At 36.2% G+C, this 26,749-nt stretch overlaps 1 protein-coding gene and 1 long non-coding RNA gene across 6 annotated transcripts in view; one reads left to right on the top strand and one right to left on the bottom strand.

Moving 5' to 3' along the window:
* LOC126759599 (zwei Ig domain protein zig-8) overlaps positions 1 to 26,749 on the top strand; it is a 596,656-nt gene that overhangs the window by 498,932 nt on the left and 70,975 nt on the right. For all 3 annotated transcript variants that reach the window (XM_050474475.1, XM_050474473.1, XM_050474474.1), the window contains one exon: positions 13,278 to 13,447. In XM_050474475.1, coding sequence (XP_050330432.1) covers positions 13,278 to 13,447 — 170 coding nt within the window. The remainder of the gene's footprint in view (positions 1 to 13,277; positions 13,448 to 26,749) is intronic.
* Positions 1 to 26,749, bottom strand: part of LOC126759603 (uncharacterized) — a 236,870-nt gene that overhangs the window by 179,011 nt on the left and 31,110 nt on the right. For all 3 annotated transcript variants that reach the window (XR_007667026.1, XR_007667028.1, XR_007667027.1), the window contains exon 2: positions 26,062 to 26,108. This is a non-coding gene — a long non-coding RNA (uncharacterized LOC126759603). The remainder of the gene's footprint in view (positions 1 to 26,061; positions 26,109 to 26,749) is intronic.

The raw sequence follows: 26,749 nt of genomic DNA, 5'->3' as shown, positions 1-26,749 counted from the left end.
ACTGATGATAATGAAGAAGAGAGCAATAAATCAAACGATTTGTAAATTGAATACTCATATATAAATGTATACATATGCTTTTCTCGTTTAAATAAAAGTCCTACGGAATCGGGCCAGTAGTTTTTCAAAATACATTTTTTTTATTTTTTCTGAAGATACCCAGCACTTTTCTATACATGTAGGTGTATTAATATGTGTCAGACATTTTAAATATGTTAGCACAAAGAAAAAACAGAAGTCGAGAAATCTTTGTATAAAGCTACCTTTCTTAGTGGATCGACTTTCTTACCATAAAAAAAATCTCCTAGAATATGTGGAACATTACATTTTGTCAGAAAATCCTAAATGGCATGCCCTAAATAGAAGTTGTGTATAAAATAAGCATAGAGTTCTTATTATAGTCATTTGATGCAAACAAAGAATAGTTTAATTTTCGTTTCGGCATAACCATAAATTACGACTCTTAAAATTATTTGAATAAGCTAAAAACCGATTATTCGAATATCCGGTTTGTAAACGTTTGTATGAATATGACCCACAATGTTACGATTATACGACTAGTCGCTCTACTGCCAGTATTTGTATAAATGAAACTTGTGTGAAACCCAAGCCGCCTTTGATTTTTTCTTGTTTTAAATTTGTGAAAAGCCCATTCAATGCGTATGTAGTGCAAAATTTCTATTAAATAACATATAAACGTCGAAAAAATGTGTAGAAGTTGAACGCCTGCTACTCGAATAGTCGAAACCGAATGGATAACCGGATCGTCGAATATGAGCGGTTAATCAAATCGGCAATTTACGACTATCCGGATACTGCAAACGGAATATTACTATTCGAATAATGTCTTATCTGTTTAATACGGTTAGTAGATTAGTCGAATATCAAGAGCTATACCATAAAAACACAGAAAATTATCGTAAAAACCTACATTTCAAATCTAACTAATACAGTGTTCCGACCGACACTTAATCACGAATGAGGCTGATGAGTAGAATGTATTACTAATTTACTAAATTATGCAAAATTTCGTCATAAAAAAGGAACTTCTTAATTTCTTCACCGAGAAGATTTGAAGCTAATCTACTCGAAATCTCTTTTTGTGACTCTGATTTTTTGTCAGTGAGGAAAATTATTACATTATCAGTGTTGATTTAGACAACACAAACTGTCAAAGTGAAACAAAATTAAACAAACAATAGTATAAAAAGTAAAACATTACAGATATATCAAGTAAATAAGCGCAATGGTAGAAAGTAGTATCAAAAAAGAAAAACAAGTAAGGAAGGGCTAAGTTCGGGTGTCACCGAACATTTTATACTCTCGCATGATAAAGTGATAATCGAGATTTCATTATACGTCATTTACATATTTATACTCTCGCAACAATGTTGCTAACGAGAGTATTATAGTTTTGTTCACATAACGGTTGTTTGTAAGTCCTAAAACTAAAAGAGTCAGATATAGGGTTATATATACCAAAGTGATCAGGGCGACGAGTAGAGTCGAAATCCGGATGTCTGTCTGTCCGCCCGTCTGTCCGTCCGTCTGTCCGTCCGTTCTTGCAAGCTGTAACTTGAGTAAAAATTGAGATATCATGATGAAACTTGGTACACGTATTCCTTGGCTCTATAAGAAGGTTAGGTTCGAAGATGGGCAAAATCAGCCAACTGCCACGCCCACAAAATGGCGATAACCGAAAACCTATAAAGTGTCATAACTAAGCCATAAATGAAGATATTAAAGTGAAATTTGGCACAAAGGATCGCATTAGGAAGGAGCATATTTGGAAGTAATTTTTTTGGAAAAGTGGGCGTGGCCCCGCCCCCTACTAAGTTTTTTTTTACATATCTCAGAAACTACTATAGCTATGTCAACCAAACTCTATAAAGTCGTTTCCTTCAGGCATTCTATATACAGTTTAAAAATGGAATAAATCGGATAATAACCACGCCCACCTCCCATACAAAGGTTATGTTGAAAATCACTAAAAGTGCGTTAACCGACTAACAAAAAACGTCAGAAACACTAAATTTTACGGAAGAAATGGCAGAAGGAAGCTGCACCCAGGCCTTTTTTAAAATTGAAAATGGGCGTGGCGCCGCCCACTTATGGACCAAAAACCATATCTCGGTAACTACTAGACCGATTTCAATGAAATTCGGTATATAATATTTTCTTAACACCCTGATGACATGTACGAAATATGGGTGAAATCGGTTCACAACCACGCCTTCTTCCAATATAAAGCTATTTTGAATTCCATCTGATGCCTTCTCTGTATAATACGAGTATAAACATTAGGAACCAATGATGATAGCGGAATAAAACTTTACAAAAATACGGTATTTGAAAAATATGTAAATGACGTATAATGAAATCTCGATTATCACTTTACCATGCGAGAGTATAAAATGTTCGGTGACACCCGAACTTAGCCCTTCCTTACTTGTTTTCAAATACCGTATTTTTGTAAAGTTTTATTCCGCTATCATCATTGGTTCCTTATGTACTATATATTATACAGAGAAGGCATCAGATGGAATTCAAAATAGCGTTATATTGGAAGAAGGCGTGGTTGTAAACCGATTTCACCCATATTTCGTACATGCCATCAGGGTGTTAAGAAAATATTATATACCGAACTTCATTGAAATCGGTGGAGTAGTTCCTGAGATATGCTTCTTGGTCCATAAGTGGGCGAGGCCACGCCCATTTTCAGTTTTTTAAAAAAGTATGGGTGCAGTTTCCTTCTGCCATTTCTTCCGTAAAATTTAGTGTGTCTGACGTTTTTTGTTAGTCGCTTAACGCACTTTTAGTGATTTTCAACATAACCTTTGTATGGGAGGTGGGCGTGGTTATTATCCGATTTCTTCCATTTTTGAACTGTATATGGAAATGCCTGAAGAAAACGACTCTGTAGAGTTTGGTTGACATAGCTATAGTAGTTTCTGAGATATGTAAAAAAAACTTAGTAGGGGACGGGGCCACGCCCACTTTTCCAAAAAAATTACTTCCAAATATGCTCCTTCCTAATGCGATCCTTTGTGCCAAATTTCACTTTAATATCTTTATTTATGGCTTAGTTATGACACATTATAGGTTTTCGGTTTCCGCCATTTTGTGGGCGTGGCAGTTGGCCGATTTTGCCCATCTTCGAACTTAACCTTCTTATGGAGCCAAGGAATACGTGTACCAAGTTTCATCATGATATCTCAATTTTTACTCAAGTTACAGCTTGCGCGGACGGACGGACGGACAGACGAACGGACGGATTTCGACTCTACTCGTCACCCTGATCACTTTGGTATATATAACCCTATATCTGACTCTTTTAGTTTTAGGACTTACAAACAACCGTTATGTGAACAAAACTATAATACTCTCCTTAGCAACTTTGTTGCGAGAGTATAATAATGTTGAGTGAAACTGAGAGTTGTGGCGAGAAAAATATCACAGCTTCGATCGGCTAGTCAAAAAGTTCCAAAGGCAGCGAGAACATACTGTGTTATACAAATTATTCTGCAGATGAAACACTGTCATGAAACGATAACATTAAGTTGGTTCCAAGAGCAAATGAGTTATAATCTGATGACAGTTTTAATCTCTTAAAAGAGGAATGTGTTGAAGAAGACTGCATTGACAAGTATTCTTGATCACTTATAGTTACATACGACCAAATATGTATGTAAATATATATATTATATTTATATATATATACACGCAGAACTAAGTGAATACATTAAGTAAGACTACGCTTATCCTTGCATGTTGCAACACATTAAAATGCAATTCTGCGGCTGCCACAGCCACCTGCGGCGTTAATTTCATTTTCTTGCCAGTGCTTACGTAAAGACTAACGCACACTATGACACACAAAATGTTTATGGCCATATGTTCGTAGGGCTGCCTTATGACCGTTAACCTGCCATTCGCTGCAATTGTAAATGTTGCAAATGTTATTATTGCATGCAATTAATTAAACTTTGAACTTTGAGCCAAGGACTTGCAAACCACTATATATATGCTTGCGGAAGCACACATACAGGCACCTTATGTAAACAGTGAAGCCTTGCAAGAGAGAATATGCTTTAAAAAACTACACATTTAAAATGTAATGCAGGCGAATGTAGTCGCACTTTGCACTTTAACTGTAAGTAGGCATATGCATTTGCATAATGTGTAACATGGCATGTTGAATATATTTGTAGTAGAATTTATGGTTGCGCGACTGCCTCACTTAACTTGCTCTCCTCCTCTTACTATTTTTTATCCATATTTAACGGGTGATCCGATTAAAAGTACTTTTTTCAACAATATTTTCTGACAAATCACGCATGAATCGTGTCAAGCTGTCATGTCAATTTTGTTCGGTATTGTTTGGCATTTCATCATAGAAAGACTTACGCCTGAATAACGTTTACAATTCGGTAATACTCGACCAATAATATAAGAGACCACGTCCAGCACGCAGTGAAGAAAATATGACAGCCGCAGCTGAGAGTGTATACGAAGATAATGGTGAGTTGATTCGACGCCGAATTTTACGTCGAGATCTTAAATTGAAAGTGTATAAAATACAGCTTGTACAAGAACTGAAGGCGCTCGACATTCCAAACGAGATCGCTCTATGGGCTTTTGAAAAATTTTGTTCAGCGACAAGACAAATTTCTGGCACAATGGGCATGTAAATAAGCAAAATCGCCGCATTTAGGACAAAAAGCGACCTGAAGAGATTCAAGAGCTGTCATTTCATCCAAAAAAACCATCACTTTTGGTGTTGTTTGTAGGCCGGTGAGAACGTAGCCGTTAATGGCAACCGTAATCGCATCATGATATGATATTTATGTCTGAACTCGCCATCAAGCTATTGTTCTCGGAAACATTTGATTTTAACAAGACGGCGCACATCCATTAATCAGTAGATTTATTGAGAGAACACTCCGATGAGCAGATAATTTCCAATTCGATTGACCACCAAGATAATGTGATATCATACCGTTAGATTTTTTCCTGTGGTGATATGTAAAGTTTAAAGCATATGCTGACAATCCCGCTTCGATTTAGTCCTTGAGCAAAACATCACGAGTGTCATTCGACAGTTACCAGTCAAAATTCTCGAACGAGTCATCGAAAGTTGGTGGCCAACACTTGAAAAAGATAATCTTTGAAAAATAAATGCCAAAGAGTATTTTTTCGAATGATAATAAATACTCCCCATGATATTTATATCATCGGCTTCAACAACCGTGCTGTTAGTTGTGCTTTCTCCAAAGCAAAAGTAAACGAGGGCAAGACGAAATATCTTCTATTATCAAACAAACAGACGTCGCACTGGCTGGGCCGTGCGTCCACGTCACTGTTGACAGTCAGAACTTCGACGTCGTGGGTATCTTAGTCTATCGTGGAACCAGCATTAACACCAACAACAACGTCTGCCTTGAAATTCAACTCACAATAACTCTTGCCAAAAGTTTCTCCTTCAGGCTTAGTAGACAATTGAAAAGTGAAGTCCTCTCTTGATGAATAAAGTTCACATTTTACAATTATTTCATCATCCCCGTCTTCATATATGGTGCAGAGACATGAACAATGACAACATCTGATAAGTCGACGTTACGAGATTTCAAGATAACGATTCTGATGATGATTTATAGACCTATGTGGATTGGCAACGGCAAATACCGCAGTCAATGGAACGATGAGCTGTACGAGATATACGACGACATTGACATAGTTCAACGAATAAAGAGACAGCGGCGTTCGAATGGACAAAAACTCTCCAGCTTTGAAAGTCTCAGACGCAGTACCCGCCGGGGGAAGCAGAGGAAGAGGAAGACCTCCACTCCGTTGGAAGGACCAAGTGGAGAAGATCTTGGCTTCGCTTGGAATCTCGAATTGGCGCAAAATAGGGAAATGAAGAAACGACTGGCGCACTTTTGTTAACTCGGTTAAAATCGCTTAACTGGTTTTTGCGCCAATAAAGAAGAAGAGGTTCTAATTTGAATAGTGTTAGTGAGATGCTCAGAACTGCCATCAACACAATACTGTATGTGATTAAAAGAGTTCGCTGTCATATGATGGCTCTATGCATAAAACTTTCTTTGATTTGCTTGACAGTTTATACTAAAACAAGCAAGCGAAGAAAGTGAAGAAGTCACTGTCTCATTGGTAGGTATTTTAGCAGACTGTAGATACTTTACAATGACTATTGTCGAAATTTCGCCAATAACAACACTTTAAGTTTTTTTTTTTAAATAAATTAGAATTTTGTTTTGATGATGCCACATTCGCTCAGCAACGGTTCCAACGCCGATTATTATTCTGTGCTATTATGTAGCGACAAATAAATGAACAATAGTTATTTTTTAATAGTTTTAATATAGTATTTAGTAAGCAAATAATTTTAAATAGGTACGTTCAAATTTTGTTTTCGCTAAAATATGGCAGACTCCAGCATATAATGAAATTCCATTTTTTTAATTTTTTACAGTACATATACGTACGTATCTCATTGAAAATAAATTAAATATTCATTGATTATTTAATGAATTATTTATATTTTTTTCTTTACTATTATGAAAATTAAGTTTTCTATAACTTTGTTGAAAATCCATGAATGAACTATTTATAATATTACACAATATTCACATGCTATTACTAACATAACTGTATAATGGAGGCAGGAATGCAAAATTATAATAATTCATTGTTTATCGCTGCTATCGTTTTTTCGCTTTCATGCAACAATATTTCAATATGCAGATATCCACTTTTATGCCATAAAAAAATATTTAATATTTACAGCGTGTTGACATGGCGCAACTATGCCACACGCTTGCAACATTTGTGCCATTATTAAAGTGAATAAGTTTTTATTAAACGCAGATAATAACAGAAGCATTTATAGTTTCTAAACTGCTGGGAATAAAAGTACGCATTCCATTACTATCGGCGCTATTGTGTGCATGTGTTGGCCATTCACGTGCTCGCGACTGTTATTTACCACCACATTGATACGCATAAATGCGCTCATTCACGCATGCGATTGCAACACATTGCGTTGCCAGCTGATATTGCTATCTGATTTTACAATTTCGCACTTTTTATTTTTTTTTCGCTTTCATTGTGCTCTGTTTATCGCCGCTTCTCTCCCAGCTCTATCGTTACACGCACAACTTTTCATTCGCCATTATCACTGCTGCTTTGTTTGTTGTATGCCATTTGTGGTTATTATATTAAAATTTTTATTAAACACAGCCGTTTCCGTGTCGATAGTAAAAGCGATGTACGCCTTGCTACAGATTTATGAATATTTAAATTTTTAGTTAATAAAAATGTCGTAAAATAGGAATAAAATGTTTATTTTTTATTATTAAAGTGTGATATTTTTTTAAATTTAATATTATAGAAAAATATTTTATCAAAAAGTAATATAATTGAAAATGGTGATGGTGGCGTTAGACTATGCAGAGTGAGGTCCAATAAATTATTAATATTTTTTTTTTGTCTGGGAGACAAAAATCGGCTTAAATTATCAAGTGCTGCACGTCGTGAAGCTTCTTGCTAAGTAATTTAGCTACAGTTTAGTTTGGAAAGCAATATTTGATTTGAATAGCGAAAATTTCAGCGGTTTTCGTTGCAGCAAGTCACGACTACCCGAAGCATAACCTCATGCATAACGCGTGAGTGATAACGCGTCCTCTGTGTTTAGGGTAGTTTTGCTAATTCGGCCACAATGAACTCGAAAAGACTTTAACAGGAATCTCTGGTATTAACGTATTATTTAATCTAAAATTGACCGAAAATGGAATGAAACGGAAATGTTGCTTGTGGTCACAACAATATTTATACAACTAACGTTAATTTCTTTTTGAAAGAACGTATCGACCACCTCTTTATGGTGTGTCTTTTTTGATCTTTATTCAATGCTTTATAAAAAGTGTTACAGTGACTGGACTTAGCTCGAATATGCTACGTTTCTTTCGATAATCTCTTTCCATCTAGACGGCAACTTCATAATAACCCCCTCGTAGAAGTCCCCCTCCTTATTTGCGAAGAACTTGGACAGCTACTTTTCACAAGCATCTTTTGAGTTCAACTTTACACCAACAAGCGCGTTCGCCATGGACAGAAACAGGTGATAATCACTTGGCGCTATGTCCGGGGTATATGGTGGATGCGATAAAACCTCCCATATGAGCTCCCGTAGCTTTTGATGAGTCATCAACGATGACCTGGTGTTGTCCTGGTGGAACACTACACCCTTCCTGTTGGCCAATTCTGGACGCTTCTGGTAGATCGCCTGCTTCAAGCGGTGCAGTTCTTCGCAGTAGATGATAGAATTAAGCGTCTGACCCCACCGAACACTCAGCAAAACCTTCCTGGCTTGGCCAGTGTTTGGGACGATTCACCGGCCTTCGATCACGACCTTTATACTTGATATTGTCGTATGTGATCCATTTTTCGTCACCAGTCACCATCCGCTTTAAAAATGAGTCGAGTTTGTTCTGTTTCAGAAGCATATCGCGGGCGTTGATTCGGTCCAGAAGGTTTTTTTGCTTCAAATCATGCGGCACCCAAACATCAAGCTTTTTTGTGTATCCAGCCTTATGCAAATGGTTTAATATAGTTTGGTGACTAACTCCCATCTTCTGGACGATGTCACGAGATGCCACATGCCGGTCTAACTCGATGTTTTCCATGATTTGATCGGTATTCGTCGTCACAGGTCTTTCGCCGGCTGGCTTATCCATGGTGTCAATTTCACCCGCTCTGAATCGTTGAAACCATTGCTCCGCAGTTCGATGTGGTAGAGTACCATCACCCAAAACACAAAAATCGTGTAATGCATTCTTGTTTCACCTCAAATCGCACTGGATAACCACTGAATATAAATTTTTTATTAAGTTCAGTGCGGCTTTGGCTTATTTAGTCCACTCGAATCAACTGTTTTGTGAGCTAACCGTATCCAATTGATGTCTTCTTCTTCTTTATTGGCGTAGACACCGCTTCGCGGCTGTAGCTCACAACATCGCCCTATTAGGTTCTTCTCTGCCTGTCCTTTCCAACGAAGTGGAAGTCTTCTTCTTCTTCTCCCTTCTGGTACTGCATCGAATTCTCTCAAAAATTGAGTGTTTTCATCCATTTGAACGACATGACCTTACCAGCGTTGCCGCTGTCTCTTAATTCGTTGAACTATGTCAATATCGTCGTATTTTCGTACAGTTCAACTTTCCATTGGCTGTGGCTTTCACCATTTCCAATGCCCAAGGGCCATAAATCTTCCGCAGAACCTTTCTCTCATAAACTCGTAACGCCGACAAATCAGATGTTCATGCCTCTGCACCATATAACAAGACGGGGATGATGAGTGCTTGATAGACTATGGTCTTTGTTTGTCGATAAAGGACTTAACTTCTCCATTACACACCTGTTACCAGGAGGGGTTAGACATTAGTAGACTAAACTATGCGCGACTTCGAAGTTCTGACTGTCAACACTGACGTAGGAGCACAGCCAAAAGTGCGACGACTGTTTGTTTGATGTCAGCAGATATTTCGTCTTGCTCTCATTCACTATCATACCCATTTGAATTACTTCTTTGTTCAACCTGGAGAAAACAGAATTAAGGGCGCGGTTAGAACCTATATTTTTCTAAAGAGATCGATCTGAAACTGTGCAGCCATCCTCTTCTTCTCACAAAAATGTTCATTTGTCGTAGCTGTAGATATCGAATCACTATAGGTTGTATCTGCCATACCAACTGATCGATCAAAATCACGTTCTTTATAGAAAACTCTTATATTTGATGAGACATCTTCACAAAATTTGCTTCAAGTTTTTTCCAATGCAGCGCAATAATTTCCGGATATTTCGTTCTGATCAGACTACTATGGCATATAGCTGTCATATAAACTGCCCGATCAAAGCTAAGTCTTTATATGGAAAACTTTTCCTTGTAAGAAATTATATTCACCCAGTTTGGCAAACATTATTGTACCAGTCAATGCTACAATTCCCGAACAAACTTGTGTAGAGCGGTCCGTTATATTATATATGCACCTATGAAGGGTGGTATAGCTATGCAGTTAATGTTTGCTTTTGTCAACTTAAACTTCTAATATTTCCATGAGGCGTTAGTGCGTGATTTAAAATATTTTTATTAAAACTCACTCAATTTTATGAAAACACTACAATCTCCATTTATGTAGTAAATTATTACAGAAAACTTAATTTTAATTATATATCTAACCAAACAAAACTTGCCATAAAATAATCTCTCCAATATTGACACGACCTCCGTTAGCCGTGGGCCATGTTTACAACCAAGTGCTCAGCTTCCGCTTGACAACAAAAAACAAAAACAATTGTGAGGCATATATTTTATATCACTTAACTCTGTTAGCGCTTGCAGCGCTGTGTGAAATTTAATTCATTTTATATATTTGTTGTTTACAACTTATCACACGCGGAAGATAATTACAAAAACACACACACAAGCGCACACAAGCATACTAACACATGTTAAAGCTTTTAAATCACTTTTTTGCTCGAGTCACTGGTAATCGCAGTCCACAATGTTGCATTTATGTAATTGTGGCATGCCACAAGTCCATTTAACGCTTGCTTACAAAGCACTTTGTTGTTGCTATTGTTAATTTTATTTCATTGTATATTTGCCATTCGCCTGCTGGTCGTTCAGTTGTTGTTTGTTTAGCGCCGACGAACCCATCTACACTTTTTTCCTGCTACTTGTAGCATGCAACGTGCTTCGCATACCGGCCCCAACAAAATAATGTGTATATGTATGTGCATTCATGTAACATCTAACTAAGCCGCTGGCCTCGGATCAGCCCTTTGTCGGCACATCGTTTTGTCCCATTTGCTGTTGTCATTAGTTTTTATTAGTGAAACGTTGTTGTCCGAACACACTTGTGTCATTTGCGTGCCTGGCATTGTCCTCTGTACTCCGGTTTACACATGCCCCACTCATACACACACACACACACCAACACCTATGTGCAAATATTATATTGTTTGTTGGTGTTGTTTTTGTTGTTGAATCCTTTGTTTGACACCGCTCGTGTTGACAACACTTAGTCATTATACAATAACTGACATTAGCACTTTATAATTCATAATTGCTAAAGTTTGCAAATAACGTGCCAACACGCGCTCACGCACACACGCACACACACACAAACGATCGCTTACAAACACACAGAGTCCACCATTGTTTAAACAAATGTGCTTATACAGGCATAATCTCTTTAATGCGTTGCCCCCTGTGGTCGTAAAATTATGCAAAATGCCAAGTCATTCTGGCATTTGCCGCTCACGAATGGGTGATTTGGATTCGAAAGTTATTGGCGTTGGTGGCGGAATAAAAATTATTATAATCATCAGCAGGAAAAATGGAAAAAAGGTTATGAAAAATAACTTGCATGTATTTGTTTCATTTTTGCTTCTGTATGGCAACAATAACTATAAGCCGCAACAGCTTAAAAAAATATATGGGCACTCATACATATGCATAGTATAGAAATATTTATGTAAAACCGCGTAAAAATATTATGGAGACTTTTCCGACATTAAATACTCATCATTTGGTTAATGCTAAAATCTACAATTCTCAAGAGAATATGAGACCCCGCAATCTGCGCCAACTAATGTGGGATAAGCCTCCTCAACATCGCTTATAAGGTTCTATCAAACGTATTGTGTGAAAGATTAAAGCCAGCCCTCAACAAACTTATTGGACCTTGTAAGTATGGTTTGAGGTCTGGAAAATCAACAACTGACCAGATATTCAGCAAGCGCCAAATCAAGAAAAGACCAAGAAAAGAGAATCGACCCACATTACCTCTTCGATTTAAAAACTATTTTCGACAGCTTGAAAATGAGCTGTCTTTATGCTGATATATCTGAATTTGGTATCCCCGCAAAACTCTCAATCGTACGACTTTTTTCAATCTTCTTCTTCTTTTTTATTGGCGTAGACATCGCTTTCGCGATTATAGCCGAGTTAACAACAGCGCGCCAGTCGTTTCTTCTTTTCGCTACATGGCGCCAATTGGATATTCCAAGCGAAGTCAGGTCCTTCTCCACTTGGTTCTTCCAACGGAGTGGAGGTCTTCCTCTTCCTCTGCTTCCCCCGGCGGGTACTGCGTCGAATACTTTCAGAGCTGGAGTGTTTTCATCCATCCGCACAACATGACCTAGCCAGCGTAGCCGCTGTCTTTTAATTCGCTGAACTATGTCAATGTCGTCGTATATCCCGTACAGCTCATCGTTCCATCGAATGCGATATTCGCCGTGGTCAACGCGCAAAGGACCATAAATCTTTCGCAGAACTTTTCTCTCGAAAACTCGCAACGTCGACTCATCAGTTGTTGTCATCGTCCAAGCCTCTGCACCATATAGCAGGACGGGAATTATGAGTGACTTATAGAGTTTGGTTTTTGTTCGTCGAGAGAGGACTTTGCTGCTCAATTGCCTACTCAGTCCGAAGTAGCACCTGTTGGCAAGAGTTATCCTGCGTTGGATTTCTAGGCTGACATTGTTGTTGGTGTTTACGCTGATTCCAAGACAGACGAAATTATCTACGGCTTCAAAGTTCAAAGTTTTCCAATCTACTCCTAGAAATAATTCGAGCTTCAGATATGAATACAGAAGGTACAATCTTCTACAAGAGTGTACAACTGCTGGCGTATGCCGACGACATCAATATAATTGACATTACAACCGAGACGTTAGTTCTGCTTTCTCCAGACTGGACAAGGAAGCAAAGCAAATACATAGGTCTGGTAGTGAACGACGGCAAGACGAAATATCTCATGTCATCAAACAACGCAATTGGCTTCCTTGTCACTGTTGACAGTCATAACTTCGAAGTCGTAAATAATTTCGTTTATCTTGGTACCAGTGTTATATCGGCCAAAAATATAAATAAAACAATAACTATTTTGCGATATTATTTTTTAAAACTTAAGACGTGGATTAACTCAGCTACAGAGCATTTATTAACTTAATTAAATTTTTGGCGCTGAAGCCCCATCAAGGATAAGTGTTTATCGATGATATTGGTAATGTTAATTCGTGGGATCTTCAATCGTTCCCAGCCTTATTTCTTTAGCTAATCGGGAGAAAGCGGTAGAACTAAGTTTTCATTCCTATATTAACATGTAAATACTTATGAACAAAATTTTAATATTTCCTTTAATTAAAAGAACGATTATTTAACCATTATTTAACATTTCGTAATGTGTTTTCAGGTTCCCTTGAGGGCGCCTCAAAACGCTTTTTCACCGATTTTCTACAAGACATGCCAACACCCGGCACTGGCGGCCCCACATTCGATACAACCGTACCGACGAATATAACGGGGCTGGTCGGCAAAACGGTGAAACTAACTTGTCGAGTGAAGAATTTAGGAAATCGAACTGTAAGTGTACTTATATATTTTTGACAAATATAGCTTTATGATATTTATTTGAAATATATGTTTGTATAATTATTTTTGCGGTCGAAAATATCTTTGTTTAACGCAGCTTTAGTTTCGCTCTTTCTGAGCTAATTCGATTTTTTACTCTAGAAATTCAAAACAAGTTAACTAAAGTTGCCTTTGTATTATATAAGAATTATATAAGTTATTTTCTCTTAAGTAAATACATGTCCTGGCTACACTTGGAAAGGAAGAACAACTAGCGAGCTGTTGTACACTCAGCCATAACCGCGTAAGCGGTGGCTACGCCAATAAAGAACAAGAAATACATGTTCTAATCAAGCTGTATAATCCCTTTTGATATTCGAGTAGAACTTAAGCGATGACTACCATCAAATATTAAAACTGCTGCAAAAGTGTTTATGTGGCTATGTTGTATCGACGGTCATACTCCACTCAGTTATGGTATTTATGAAGAATTCTACCTTTTCAAAGAGACGAAAACATTAAAAAGTACAAAGAATATAGGGAGAACAGAAGTACGCAACGTCTCTTATTTTTCGAGAAAAGACATATAAACATCCTTGGTTTAGGGGAATCAAACCGCCAAATTAACCTTCTTAACCCCATCAACTCAAAATGATGTCAATAATATGTCAACTTGACATAAACAACAGCCATCGCTCGATATTCTTATTCCGAAAACTCTCTCCCTTTGAAAGGGTATTGTTCTTGATCCATAGTGCCAGAAAGTCCGATAAAGGTCAAGAAAGCGGATTCCATGAGTAACTAAACGCTCTAGAGTATGAAGCGTACTCCTTGGAATCTTGAGCTGTCACGATATGCACTATTTTGAATCTTCTGCGATATCTCGTTTGACGCTATGGACTTCCTTTAACTATCTACGAACTCGATCGTTTTTTTACCAAGGAATGCGCATACCAAGTTCTATAAAGATGTCTCCATTTTTAGTCAAGATACAGATAGTCACTCGGATTTCAGCTCCTCTTTTCATCCTGAACATTTTATTGGTATCATAGGAGACTCCCTAAGTTGAAAAAGACTTTTCATATTAAGTCAATGTCGATGTCGTTGTAGTCGTATATCTCCTATGGTATCAATCACATAGTGTCACACGATATATTGTTGAAAAGGTGAGATTTTACGCTTCATTCAGTCAAAAATAATAATTAAGTTGGTGAAGTTGAAAAACAATTACAGCTGTCCAAAAATGAGTGATAATAATGAAAAAATTCGCTATATTTTGAGATTTTTGTATAAATAAGGAAAGAATGCCACGCAAGCCACCAATGATATCATTGTGAAGTTTACGAAGACGATGCTGTATCAGTTCGTGTAGCACAACAATGGTTCGCTCACTTCCATTCTGGAAATTTCGATGTGAAAAATGTACCTTGCTCTGGTCGACCTATAGTTGAAAAAGTCAATGAAATTATGGAAAATATTGACCAGAACCGTCACATAAGCAGCCATGACATCGATAAGGAACTTAAAATTCATCATCAAACGGTTTTGAATCATTTAAAAAAGCTGCCACAAAAACAAGCTCGATGTAACAGGAGATGAAAAGTGGATCAAATCGACAATAATGTGCGAAAAAGATCATGGTCCAAACTTCGTGAAGCTCAACAAATGCTCGCAAAGCCAGGATTGATGCCTCGAAAGGTTATGCAGAATATTTAGTGGGATTGGAAAGGAATCAACCACTATGAGCTGCTCCAGCCTGGTCGAACAATTGATTCTACATTTTACCGTCAATAACTGATGAGATTGAAGCCAGCAATCGAAAAAAAGACGGCCATAAATGGAAAAAATGGTGCATATTTGGTTCAATAAAGTTCATTATAAATATATAAACAAAAATAATTTGAAGTATAAAATGATTAGAAATGCGAAAAGACTTTTCGACTACCCAATATATATATATAGATATATATATATATATATATATATATATATATATATATATATGTATATCGATTAATTGTAGGAGATATATTCAACCTTTAGTTGAACAAGACTATTAGACTCTCTAGCAACATGTTGTAAAGTATAAAGATCAAGCTTTAAAAACCAAAAATTACTACTAACATAATCTCGGACATCTCTTCGCAGAGGCATTAGGCCTCATTTTAAAATAGGAAAACTTGAGAAAAATTAACTTAGTGAGAATATATTTGTTTTAAAACAATGAAATGGGGTAGTGAAAGCAGCTCCTCCAAATATACATATATAAAGGATCTAAGCGATGTTTAATAGTCAACAGCAGATACCTGGAGGAAGTAGTGTTTGTGCTGAAGAATTTTAAACAACTTACATTCTCCTCATCTTAAGTAACTTCCCAATATCTATAGAAAATAAATCTAAAATTTCTCATCTGGTTTCAGCTTGTAAATACATGGATATAGAAGTTTGACTGTAGTAAATAATAAACTGTAACTGTAATAAATGTATCCTTTACAAACTACCACAAAACATTTTATATCAATAGCGCTTTAAAATTTCTGCCGGACTCTACATACAAATACAAATACAAATACATATGTATTTGCCGCCGATTTTCACTTCGCCAACTTCCGCTCGAATGTACTACATACATTGTTGTGGGTAGGGAAAACTTGCTTAATTACTTAATTGCCGAGCACACAAGACACCAGACAAAAAACTATAAAGTGTGAAAGAACAACAACAACAACAAGTAGAAAGTATTGCCGCCGTTATAAACTATCCAGCAAATAAGAAAAACAAAAATCAACTAGGAAGCTGGGTAAACAAAAGCACTCAACTTATGGCAGCGAGCGGGTTAGCAAGTAGCGGAATTAGGCTGATGGGAGCGGATTACACTGCTTATTATTAAATTTCTTTTTAGCTTACAATAAATACTAAAAGCATAGTAAAACATCGTACAGCTGGTGACTAAACAAAACTATCAGTGTTGGAGATTCTGCCGAAAACTTCGGCAACTCGGCGTGAGCGTTGCGACCGAAGTGTTTTGCGAAGCTTTGCTTTGTAATGGATATGCGGATGTACGGCAACAAAATCGGCGCCATTACGCAGCGGGAATCACTTTTGTCGCAGCCTCTAGTTCGACTGCAGTGTTGGCCTGCTTTTCGCGCCCCTGCATTGTGAAGCATAACTGCGACTAGAGTTTTGGCAGCGCACCCGCCCAACACCGAAGGCGTGTCGGAATGCGCCCCTCTTTGTCTACACCACACTACGGTACGCAGCTTTCATTCTGTTGACAGGCGAAAACACTTTGGTGAAAGTTTTAATTTCATGCGTAAATTGTTTGCGCTTTTTCCTGTTGCCGCCGCCACTGCCGACACCGCCGTCGCTGCCGCTGCTGCTGCTGACACAAACAATGTAATAGTTAAATATGCTCTTTGTTGCTGCATCAGAGGCCGTGTTTTTGTTGCTTTAGTGTGGGATAATGCAAAGAGCGAAAAACTGTCAAAGCGTCGACGCGGCGTGCCAGCAACTTTCAGCGCACAAATATAGATTTAAGTTGCGTGTGTGTGTGTTCCTTTATGCCAAAGTGTTGCTTTGCGTGATTTCTGCGTTTATTGTTGCAATTTGCTTAATTTTGTTGAAAATGCAGAGCAAACAAATATTTTCGGCGCGTTTTTCACTTCCTACTTTTAATTCTTTTCGCTGCTCTCATCGTTTTTGTTAACCCGCCAGTTGGGCTTTCGGTATCAAGTTAATTTGTTGGTTCCTCAATTTCTGTGTGTTTGTGTTGTTGTCTTTGCATTTTGCAGCGCCATTCGAAATTAATTAACTGTAGGAATTTTTGAGTGCACAAAACCCGATGCCGATTTTTTCGTTTTTCACTCGCTAAAATCCTACGATTTTCAAAAACGAAAAAAACTTCCGACCATTCGGGGCTTGGGGTGGGTTTAGGCCACACGCTTAACTAGTAAAGTTGTGGGACGTACACAATGTGCGAATAGGCGACTAGTGAGTGCAAAGTAGTTATTTGGGTCACCCTTATTTTGCGCCCTTCTCACCCCGAGCTACATGTGTATGTTTGTGTGTGTGTGTGTGTGTGAACGTTGTGTGCTGGAAATGGGTTTTTTGTGCTTGTGCACGCAATTATGTGAAAGTGAATTAAAGTTGAATGAGCGCGAATAGTTGGCCAACAGGGCGTTGCATGATGGGCGGATGGGCGCTTTTAACCGTTTTTGCTAGCTGTTGCCTCGCAAACTGGGTTGGCATAATTGAAAATTGTACTTTGCATTACATCCGCTATAGTAGTGTATAGAAAATGTGAAAATCCACAATTTTTTTTTTTCGTTTAGCGTTTTAAAGCAGTGTTCCACTTTCTAGTGTTCTTTGTGAAATTAGCTAAATTAGGTTGATTTTATTAAATTTTTTTTGTCTTGCTTTGAAGTTATTTCAAGTGGAATCATCAGTTGGTAAATAAGGTTGCGTTCTAGGGTTATTGACTTAAACTAGAGTTGTTGGAAGATAATAAAATCTGGTACTCCTTTAATGGAAAATATTGCGCACTTTATACTAACTTCTTATAATATATCCGCATATGCAAAGAACGATTTATAGTTTTCGATTCATAATGAAGTTGGGTGGTATATAAATGGTAATCGAATAAGCCCATCGCCCCCTCTTGTAAAAGGTTATATTGAAAACCACTAAAGGTGCGCTAAAAGAAATATGCCAGAAGAACTAAAAAATTGCCATGATAACGTTAAGGGCTTCTTAAGAATCATTGCAAAATTTACTTAACGAGCGACGCCCCACCCAACTTTGTGTTTAATTATATATCTCAGAAACGACTCGACCGATTTCAGATAAATTTAACCTTACCTGCTATAGTAGCCTTCACAGATACATTTCTTAAAGCATAAAAAAATATCTTTAACTTGATTATGATCGATCAGTTTACATGTAATCAGGGTTTTCATTTACTACTCCGTAGCAGAAAAATTTCTAGAATTATTGCTATGCTATAGCTGCCGCTTGTTCTTCTATGGCTCTACTATGCCTTCCGACAAAGTCAGAGTAGTAGCAATAGCAAAACGAAATGCTACGGAAGTAGCTTAGCTTGCTGCATGTAATAATTGTTTAATAATAATTCATGCCAAATTTCAGGAACATATCTTGTCAAATAAAAGAGTTTTTCATTCAAGGACTTGATTTCGATCGGTCAGCTTTAATGTCAGCTACATACTATAGTACGACGAGATGGGTGGATATGATCGACGCTCTCGAAAAAAAGCTTTCAAATTCACGACGACCTCAGAGCTGTTGTGCAGAGCTATCTTGGTAAATGATAACTGCTGTACCAGACCAGAGAGGGATCACGACAAATAGAAGTTACGTAAAAAACAGCACAATGGTCCATTTTAGGGCGCTTCTAGAGCATTAGTTATGACGGAAAACTAAAACTTTAAATCCGAGCAGCTTTAATCAGCTTTGCGGACGACATAGCAGTAGTAATAACAGCCCGAGACACAATACTAAAACTGAATCGTTACCAAACCATCAAATTTAATCAGCTTGGAGCATATTTGCGAAAGCCAACATATGAAAATAACAAGAGCGCAATTGGCTTTCTCGCGAATAAAGAAAAAAAAACTGTGGGAGCTAAAAAGCTTATGAAAATAACAAGAGCGCAATTGACGGAATAAAGAAAGACACGAAACACGCATGGCAACGAAGATGGGAGAATGAGAGTCGCGGCAGATGGACGGCCAGACATATAAGTGATTTGAACTTGTGGAAAAAACGAAAATTTGGAGACTTTTTTTTGACTTTTACATATATGAACACCTGCTATTCGGACACGGATATTTCAGAAAGCACCTTCATAGAATGGGTAAAGTCGAAGAGCCATCATTCCTATATAACGATGCAACAGAAAACGACGCACCGGGAACGCACCGCCGTAGAAGATCTGTTTGGCTCAGTAAAGTAATGCATGGTGGGCGACGGTTCTTTGGAGGGGGAGTTTATAGTAACCTGTAAGTGGCACATACATACCGTTGCTATGATGACAGCTCTGATGACGCGGAAGGTATTTTGCATCCCCTCAACCGCAAAAACCGATTCCAACAAAAAAACAGCTTATTGGGAGAAAAAGAAAAATTTGCAAAATTTCAGATCGATATCTCAAAAATGTATCAATATACAAATAAATTTATTCATATTATTATTATAATGAAACGAAACTAATCCATCAATACATATTTGGATGCAATCGACTTTTGATAAAGATACAAATTGTTTATACGAAATATATCTAAAAATATACAACGATGCCAACAAAGCGAAAGCATTTAGCTGTTACGTGGCAAATAAATGGAGGCTACCGCGGACAGTTGTGATGGCAACAAAAGCAAGCATTCCAACAGTTCCAAGTTATGCATTTCCCCAAAACATTTGAGATCATCATGTAATAGTCGTGGACCTAATCAGATGGATGGAAAGCTGGTGAAAACTATCGATTTCCTTCTCACACCGTTACATAACAGCACATGCTATCATTGCTTCAACAAGCTTTGTTCTGTATTCATTTGCCGCTTTGCGAATGCATTGAAGTGATTTGTTTCGCTAATTCCCTGCCGTGAGGTGAAAGGATGCAATCACTTCACTTCAGCCCAATTGAGCGTGCATGCGCTTATAACGTTACGCTACGATTGATAAGATGTGTACCTATAATACGAGTATGGTACAAATGCATCACTTTGACACACAAACCGCAAACGTGGTGAGTCTGAATGTGTATCGCTAGGCGAATACCATGCTGATAGACCGCATTTGATATTTGTTTGATTGCTCTCAAGCAGTTATGAAGACCGTGATGCAATTGCTTTAGCTCACTTGAGTGTAAAGCACGTTAACTTCGGCTTCACCGAAGCTAATATACCCTTCACAGGTGCATTTCTTTTAGTAACTATCCATGTTTGTTTGGAAGCTATATGCTATAGTAATCCGATATAAACAGTGATCCATGTCAAATTTCGTGAAGATATATCGTCAAATGTGAAAGTTTTCCATACAAATCCTTTATTCCAATCGTTCAGCTTGTATGGCAGCTATATGTTATAGTGGTCCTATACCGGCAGTTCCCATAAATGAGCAACTTCTTGAAGAGAAAATGACGATATCTTAAAAACTGAGGGACTAGTTCGTATATATACAGAAAGACACACGGACAGACAGACAGACAGACAGACGGATGGACAAATGGACAAACAGGCAGACGGACATCGACTCAGCTCAACATATTGATCATTTATATATATATTTTATAAGGTCTCCAACGCTTCCTTCTGGGTGTTACACACTTCGTGACAAGCATAATATACCCTGTTCAGGGTATAATGAAATACATGTTCTCCTTTATTCATTTTCTAAAATATTAGTTCTGCAGTTATTAAATATAACTATTGAAAGATTGCGATAAACGTAAAAATTTAAATGGAGAGCGACAAAAAGTTTGAAGCTGCCCAGAGAGTAAGCTACATATCTTAGATTCGCTAGTATTTTGATATGTAGCCTTGATCAACTCATAAGCCGTCATGCGCTACAGTACTTGGACTGAACTAAATGTACCAAAAATACAAGTATAGTAGAAAGCGATGACAAGTCCTTTTTAAGAAGAATTTCTTTCTGATCTACCCTTATTAAAGAGTATTTCGAAAATATCAATAACACCGAAAGAATAGGTAGGTAGAATAGGATAGACAGAAATAATAGGTCTTTTAGTTAAATTCTAAACTGAGTCGCTTTCTATAAGTTTATAATAATAAAAGAAAATAACGAAACGTACAAGAATTCCTTGCTCCATTCTGATAACTCAAATTCTGACAGAAAGCATTCAGTCCATGTAAGATTAATGTATTGCAGAAAAGATAATTATGTGAAATAAAACATAATATACTGACATCAGCCTACTACGAGCAGGCTCTTTAGGATATTGGGAGATTAAATTCGCGGCTGGCTAATGATTGGTTAAGAACTAAAGAAAAGAAAGAAATAGGGCAATATTCCTTATTGTCTAACAAGTATAATTTGATTATGTTCTTAAAGAACAAAATAAAATAAAATAAAATGAAATAAAATAAAATAAAATAAAATAAAATAAAATAAAATAAAATAAAATTAAATTAAATTAAATAAATTAAAGTAAAATTAAATAGAATAATAAAAAAATAGAATAGCATGAAATAAAATTAAACAAAATAAAGTAAAATAAAATTAAATTAAGTAAAATGGAATGAAATAAAATTAAAAAAATAAATTAATTAAAAATTTATTCTACGAAATAAAATTTTAAATTTTTATATTCTGGCACACTTCACTAACCACAACTCTGAACAAGTTTCTCTAAATAAAATATGTTTTATGCTTACCTTTTGATTAAAAATTCTTCTTTAAGCACAGGGCAATATTACAAAAAGTTCGAACAAATAAACACAAGCTTTGTCATCAACAGTACTTGTCACACCAATTGCTCTTAACCGCAGGATCTGTGGTGTTGCAAGAACAAAAAGGTGATTTAGTGAGAGCAAGAGTTAACAAAGCAAAGAGTCACTGCGAGAGATGAAGTACAGTTACATATGCACTATGTCACTTAATTTATTATTATTTTTACAATTTTTCAGTAAAAGATAATTTCAAAAATGTTGCTGATACCACAAAAATCTAAAAAATTAAAAGTATCTACCGATATACATACATACATACATAACTTCTTTTACAAAAACTGTTTATATGCATATAAATGTATCACACAAAAGTAAAATACATAAATCTCACTACTACAGTAAAGCAAACAAATGCACCCTGAAAGTTACGTACATCCACAAGCAATTTTGTTGTTGCATACACTCACCACTACCACTTGACTGGTAGCATTAACCGCAATGATTTGAATTGTAATTCACATTTCTATTTTCCAGAAGCTCGCACGATATTGAAACAAGTACAAGGGAGCACAGAGTATGCAGTGGACAATTGTGGTGGGAAGGGAGTGAAAGTGCTACCGCAATGCATGTTTCAGGTGTTGCTGCTTTTGTAGCTAGTTATTTGCATATACGCAGAAAGTATTCAGTTCACGCTGCGACTGTGTGGCTCGAATGAGGTGTGTCAAACGCATCAGAACCCAGTCGGACTAGTCTTTGTTGATTACTCATAGGAACAGACAAATGTTTTTATTAATGGTAAAATAAAAAATCGATGTAAAAGGCTCTAACATTCGCTATTTTTAGCCCTTTGAAGTTTATACTAGAATGTAGATCGAAAATCGGATATTTTTTTGTTTCAAATACAACACGGAAAATATTTTTATTTAAACAATTTTACTTAAGAAATTAAAATTATTAATCACACGGTATAAAAATACAGTAGCTTCTGAACACGATTTTTGAAAAATTTATTTTCGTCGTGGCTACATTTTGTTCTTTAATATGGGATGCTGAAGCGGTCGTCGCTTTTGAATGAAATTTTCTCCAAATTTCTGCTGGTTTTTCTCTTAATGAATTACTAGAAAGGATTGCTGATGGAATTATTATAAGACAGTAAATGTATTTGGATTTCAGGAACTCAAGAGCTCTTGAAAAAATTAAAAGCCTTCTATATAAGCCAGATCTAAAATTGAGATCTATATATTGATTGAACCAAAAAGTTCCATTAAGGTACCTTACATCTACCGTAAATTTCCTTTACATATGTACATAACTCTCTGTGCTCATTTGGGTATGCAAATGCTATCGTTAGACTGCTGCTGCTGCTATTCTCAACTGACCACAATCGTCATTTCCATGCCACATTGGCGGCGGTGGCAATGCCAAATACAACACCGCACACATTTCCATGATGGGAAAATTTCCTGACCGCACATGTGTGTGTGTATGTATGTCGAAAATCAGTATAGTACTGATTGTTGAGGCGCATTCATCGAATGTGCCGTTATATTTTGCAGATGAATTTCATTCTAATTCTCCTGCAACAATGCGAAATCGTTCACACACCAACAACTTGTAAACTTTAGTAGCTACAAATATTGCGAAATAGGCACACGGACAAATGGCAAATCGCTGATGTGTGGTTGGCCAGCAACAACAAATGTAAAGTGGTTGCAGAAAAGATCCGATTTGCACATATACAAAGGGCACTCCACCATTTGTATCTTTCGTTGGTTGATGCCATGTTTTTGGTTGATTTGAGTTTTGCTTTTGGTGGAGTGCTAAGAGGCTTTGTGATATTTCGGACCAAACAAAAATACTAATGCAACATGTGCAAATGTATGTATATTGTAGGAATAGTACCAGAAACGGCAAGTGCATTCAACACACGTTATGCGATTAGCTGTCTCTTCCTTTGAGATTTTTTAAGACATTCTGTATACTAAGTAAACATCGGTAATTCGGTATATGTTGTTAACAACTATTCTTAAATGCAGTACAGACTGGGGTAGAGACTAATCAATAATGAATTCTCTGTTAAAATTATATTTTTATTGCAATGCTGTTTTCTACACATAACGACGGTATGTGTGATAAGAGCAGAGGCTGGCAAAACGCCTACCAGGCTAAAGCAACAAAGCGTAAATCTTCAAATCTATTAAAAAAACAACTAATATTGCTCCAAATACATCAAACCGGTTTCCAGTATTATCCACAAACGCAGAAAGTGAAGATAACAATATGATCTAAATTTAGTTTAAAAACAAAATTTTTTTCTACAAAACTATGTTGAAACCTTTGAAAGCTCTTATGACATTCAAATCTAGGATACAGCAAATAGATCCAACGTAGATATGATTCAAAGGTACTACTACTGCCATCTCCCCAAGAATTTAAGAACAACAATGGTCATTGATGAAAGAAAAAAATACAGCTCAAGGTTCATCGAAAAATTAAATCGTCATCATAGAACAATTGCTATAAACTTATTAGATAACAGTGACAAAGCACGAGGACTGAAAATAATACATAATTTTTAAACGGTGAAAGTGATGTCAGCAACTTTTAATAAAAAACAAAATATCTCTCTCTTATTTCCGTCCGTAGTATAAAATTATAGAGCATTTCTTACCAGGCTTTTTATACCCTAAACAAGTATATAAGATTGGCCATAAAGTTTGTAATACCCACTGGGAAAGAGCTTACTCCATTTAGCCAATTAGGTCTGCTCGTCTATCCAAAACCGCAAATATCAGACTCCTATATCATATAGATGCCATGTAAACTGATCGGTAAAACTCAAACCTTTGTTTGGAAAAATGTTTTTATTTGACAATAACTACTTTGGGAGAATTTAATTTTCAATTGAAGCTTTTTTTCTAAGTATTTAAACTTCAGACTCGCTAGAATACAGACAGTTTTCAAGAAGTTATTTATTGCTCTTAAATTGTTTGAAAGTTGATAGTGCTTTAACACGAAAACAAAAAATGTTTTCAGGTATTTTATTGTAAAATAATAGCAGATGATTAAGCAAATATGCATTTCTTCTGCACTATCTTAATCTGTGTAGCTGAATTCCAAGGACATTAATTTTTTTTAAACTATTATCTTAATTGAATATAATATTGGGATGAATACAATCTCTGCATAATGACGTAGAAAAAATAAAAAAATACAAAAAATTTAATTGATACACAAAAGTTTAAGCAATTCAAGTGTTTTTATGATAAAGTTTGCCCGTTGATCAGACAATACTGGTAAGACAACCCAACGCACAATATACAGAAAAAATTTGATAATCAGTGGATCCTTTGTCGGAAATTTATCAGCAAATTCTAAGACTACTGACTCGAAGAAAATACAAGCTTAAAAATAAAGCTAAGCAGCTGATCTAAACGAACGGCTACGCTTTGGAAGCCTGTACATTAAACATACTTGATACAATAATTAAAAATTCGCACTTTTGAATTGAAGAATTGCTAACTATCAACACATAAAAAGACAGCATTCAGTCAAAACTAAAATAAATATACATTTTTTTAATCAATTGAAAACATCTACAGACAATGTAAATTTTTAAATGATATTTCACAACGAAAAAGACTAATGACATACCGTAATAATGGACGTTAATAAAAAAACAAGCTCGAAATTCGAAAATGGAGACTCGCATATCGATTACCTATCCCATACAATACTCACACTCGTATGAATCCACAATAGGAGTGAAATTTTTGGAATTTTGTTTCAGCTTTAATATAGACTCCTGTCTATGTATATGTTCTGCTTAAATTTTTGTTTTTATATTCTTACTTTCAACTAAGGTTCATGAAATTCTTAGTTTTATGACTAAGATTGAGTGCAAGAGCAAGATCAGGAGCCTCCAGAGCAAGCAAAATTATATGGTGAAGGTATGTAGCATATATCGCTCAGCTACCTTTGCATACTGCAAAATTTGCAAATTATGAATTTTCTTTTTATTTTTCAACAAAAGGAGCAGTGACATAATATTTTGATTTCATAACATATTTAGGTACATTATAGGAAAAATGTGTAATTGAACAAAAAAAATAGTAAGTACAAAATTAATCAAAATATGACATATTATGACAATACTATAAAAGATAAAATAATACTTTATGATAAAATATTAAGCTCACTCACCATATCCGTTAACAATTTTTGTTCTTGTTGTCAATGAAAACTTCAATCTGAAAAAAAGACACAAAAGCACATTAGTTTCAAAAAACTTTTGTACAAAACTGATCACACAGCCATTAAACAATGCATACATACATACAACTTACATGCATTCCATAGCCACATATGCACATACTTATCTCATTTGAAAACTTCTCTATATTATACGCCTGATTAAGCTATTTAACAAAACTAACTTTGAGCATGATTTACCACAAAAGAGCTGATATAAAGAAAACAAATAATACACGATTAACTTATGGAAAATATGCAGATTCGCAATAAATTATTCAAGCAACAATTCGTTTGAAATTTTCAAGAAAAATTTTGCATGATTTGAATAAACAACACAATCGATAGCCGATACTACAAAGGATGTTATGCTAATCTAGGCAGCCTACAGTTGCCAGCATAGCGCAAGCGGGAGGGCATGAATATAAATCTAAATATTTAAGCATTTATATTTAGGCACACATGTCATACAACAATAAAAACAAACATGCATGTGTGTTCTGTCAATTTTGAATAAGATTAGGCGCTTTCGAAAGCAAAGCGCATTTTGTGTCCTTGAGAAACGTCAAATGTGATTTATATGCAAATTAATGGCAACGAAATCGGCAGCTGTAATCGAAATGGAAACATTGATTCGCAT

The sequence above is a fragment of the Bactrocera neohumeralis genome, chromosome 5 (genome assembly GCF_024586455.1).
Source record: "Bactrocera neohumeralis isolate Rockhampton chromosome 5, APGP_CSIRO_Bneo_wtdbg2-racon-allhic-juicebox.fasta_v2, whole genome shotgun sequence".
NCBI lineage: Eukaryota > Metazoa > Arthropoda > Insecta > Diptera > Tephritidae > Bactrocera > Bactrocera neohumeralis.
Note: the sequence above shows the minus strand (reverse complement) of the source record. Positions and strands in the feature narration are given on the sequence as shown.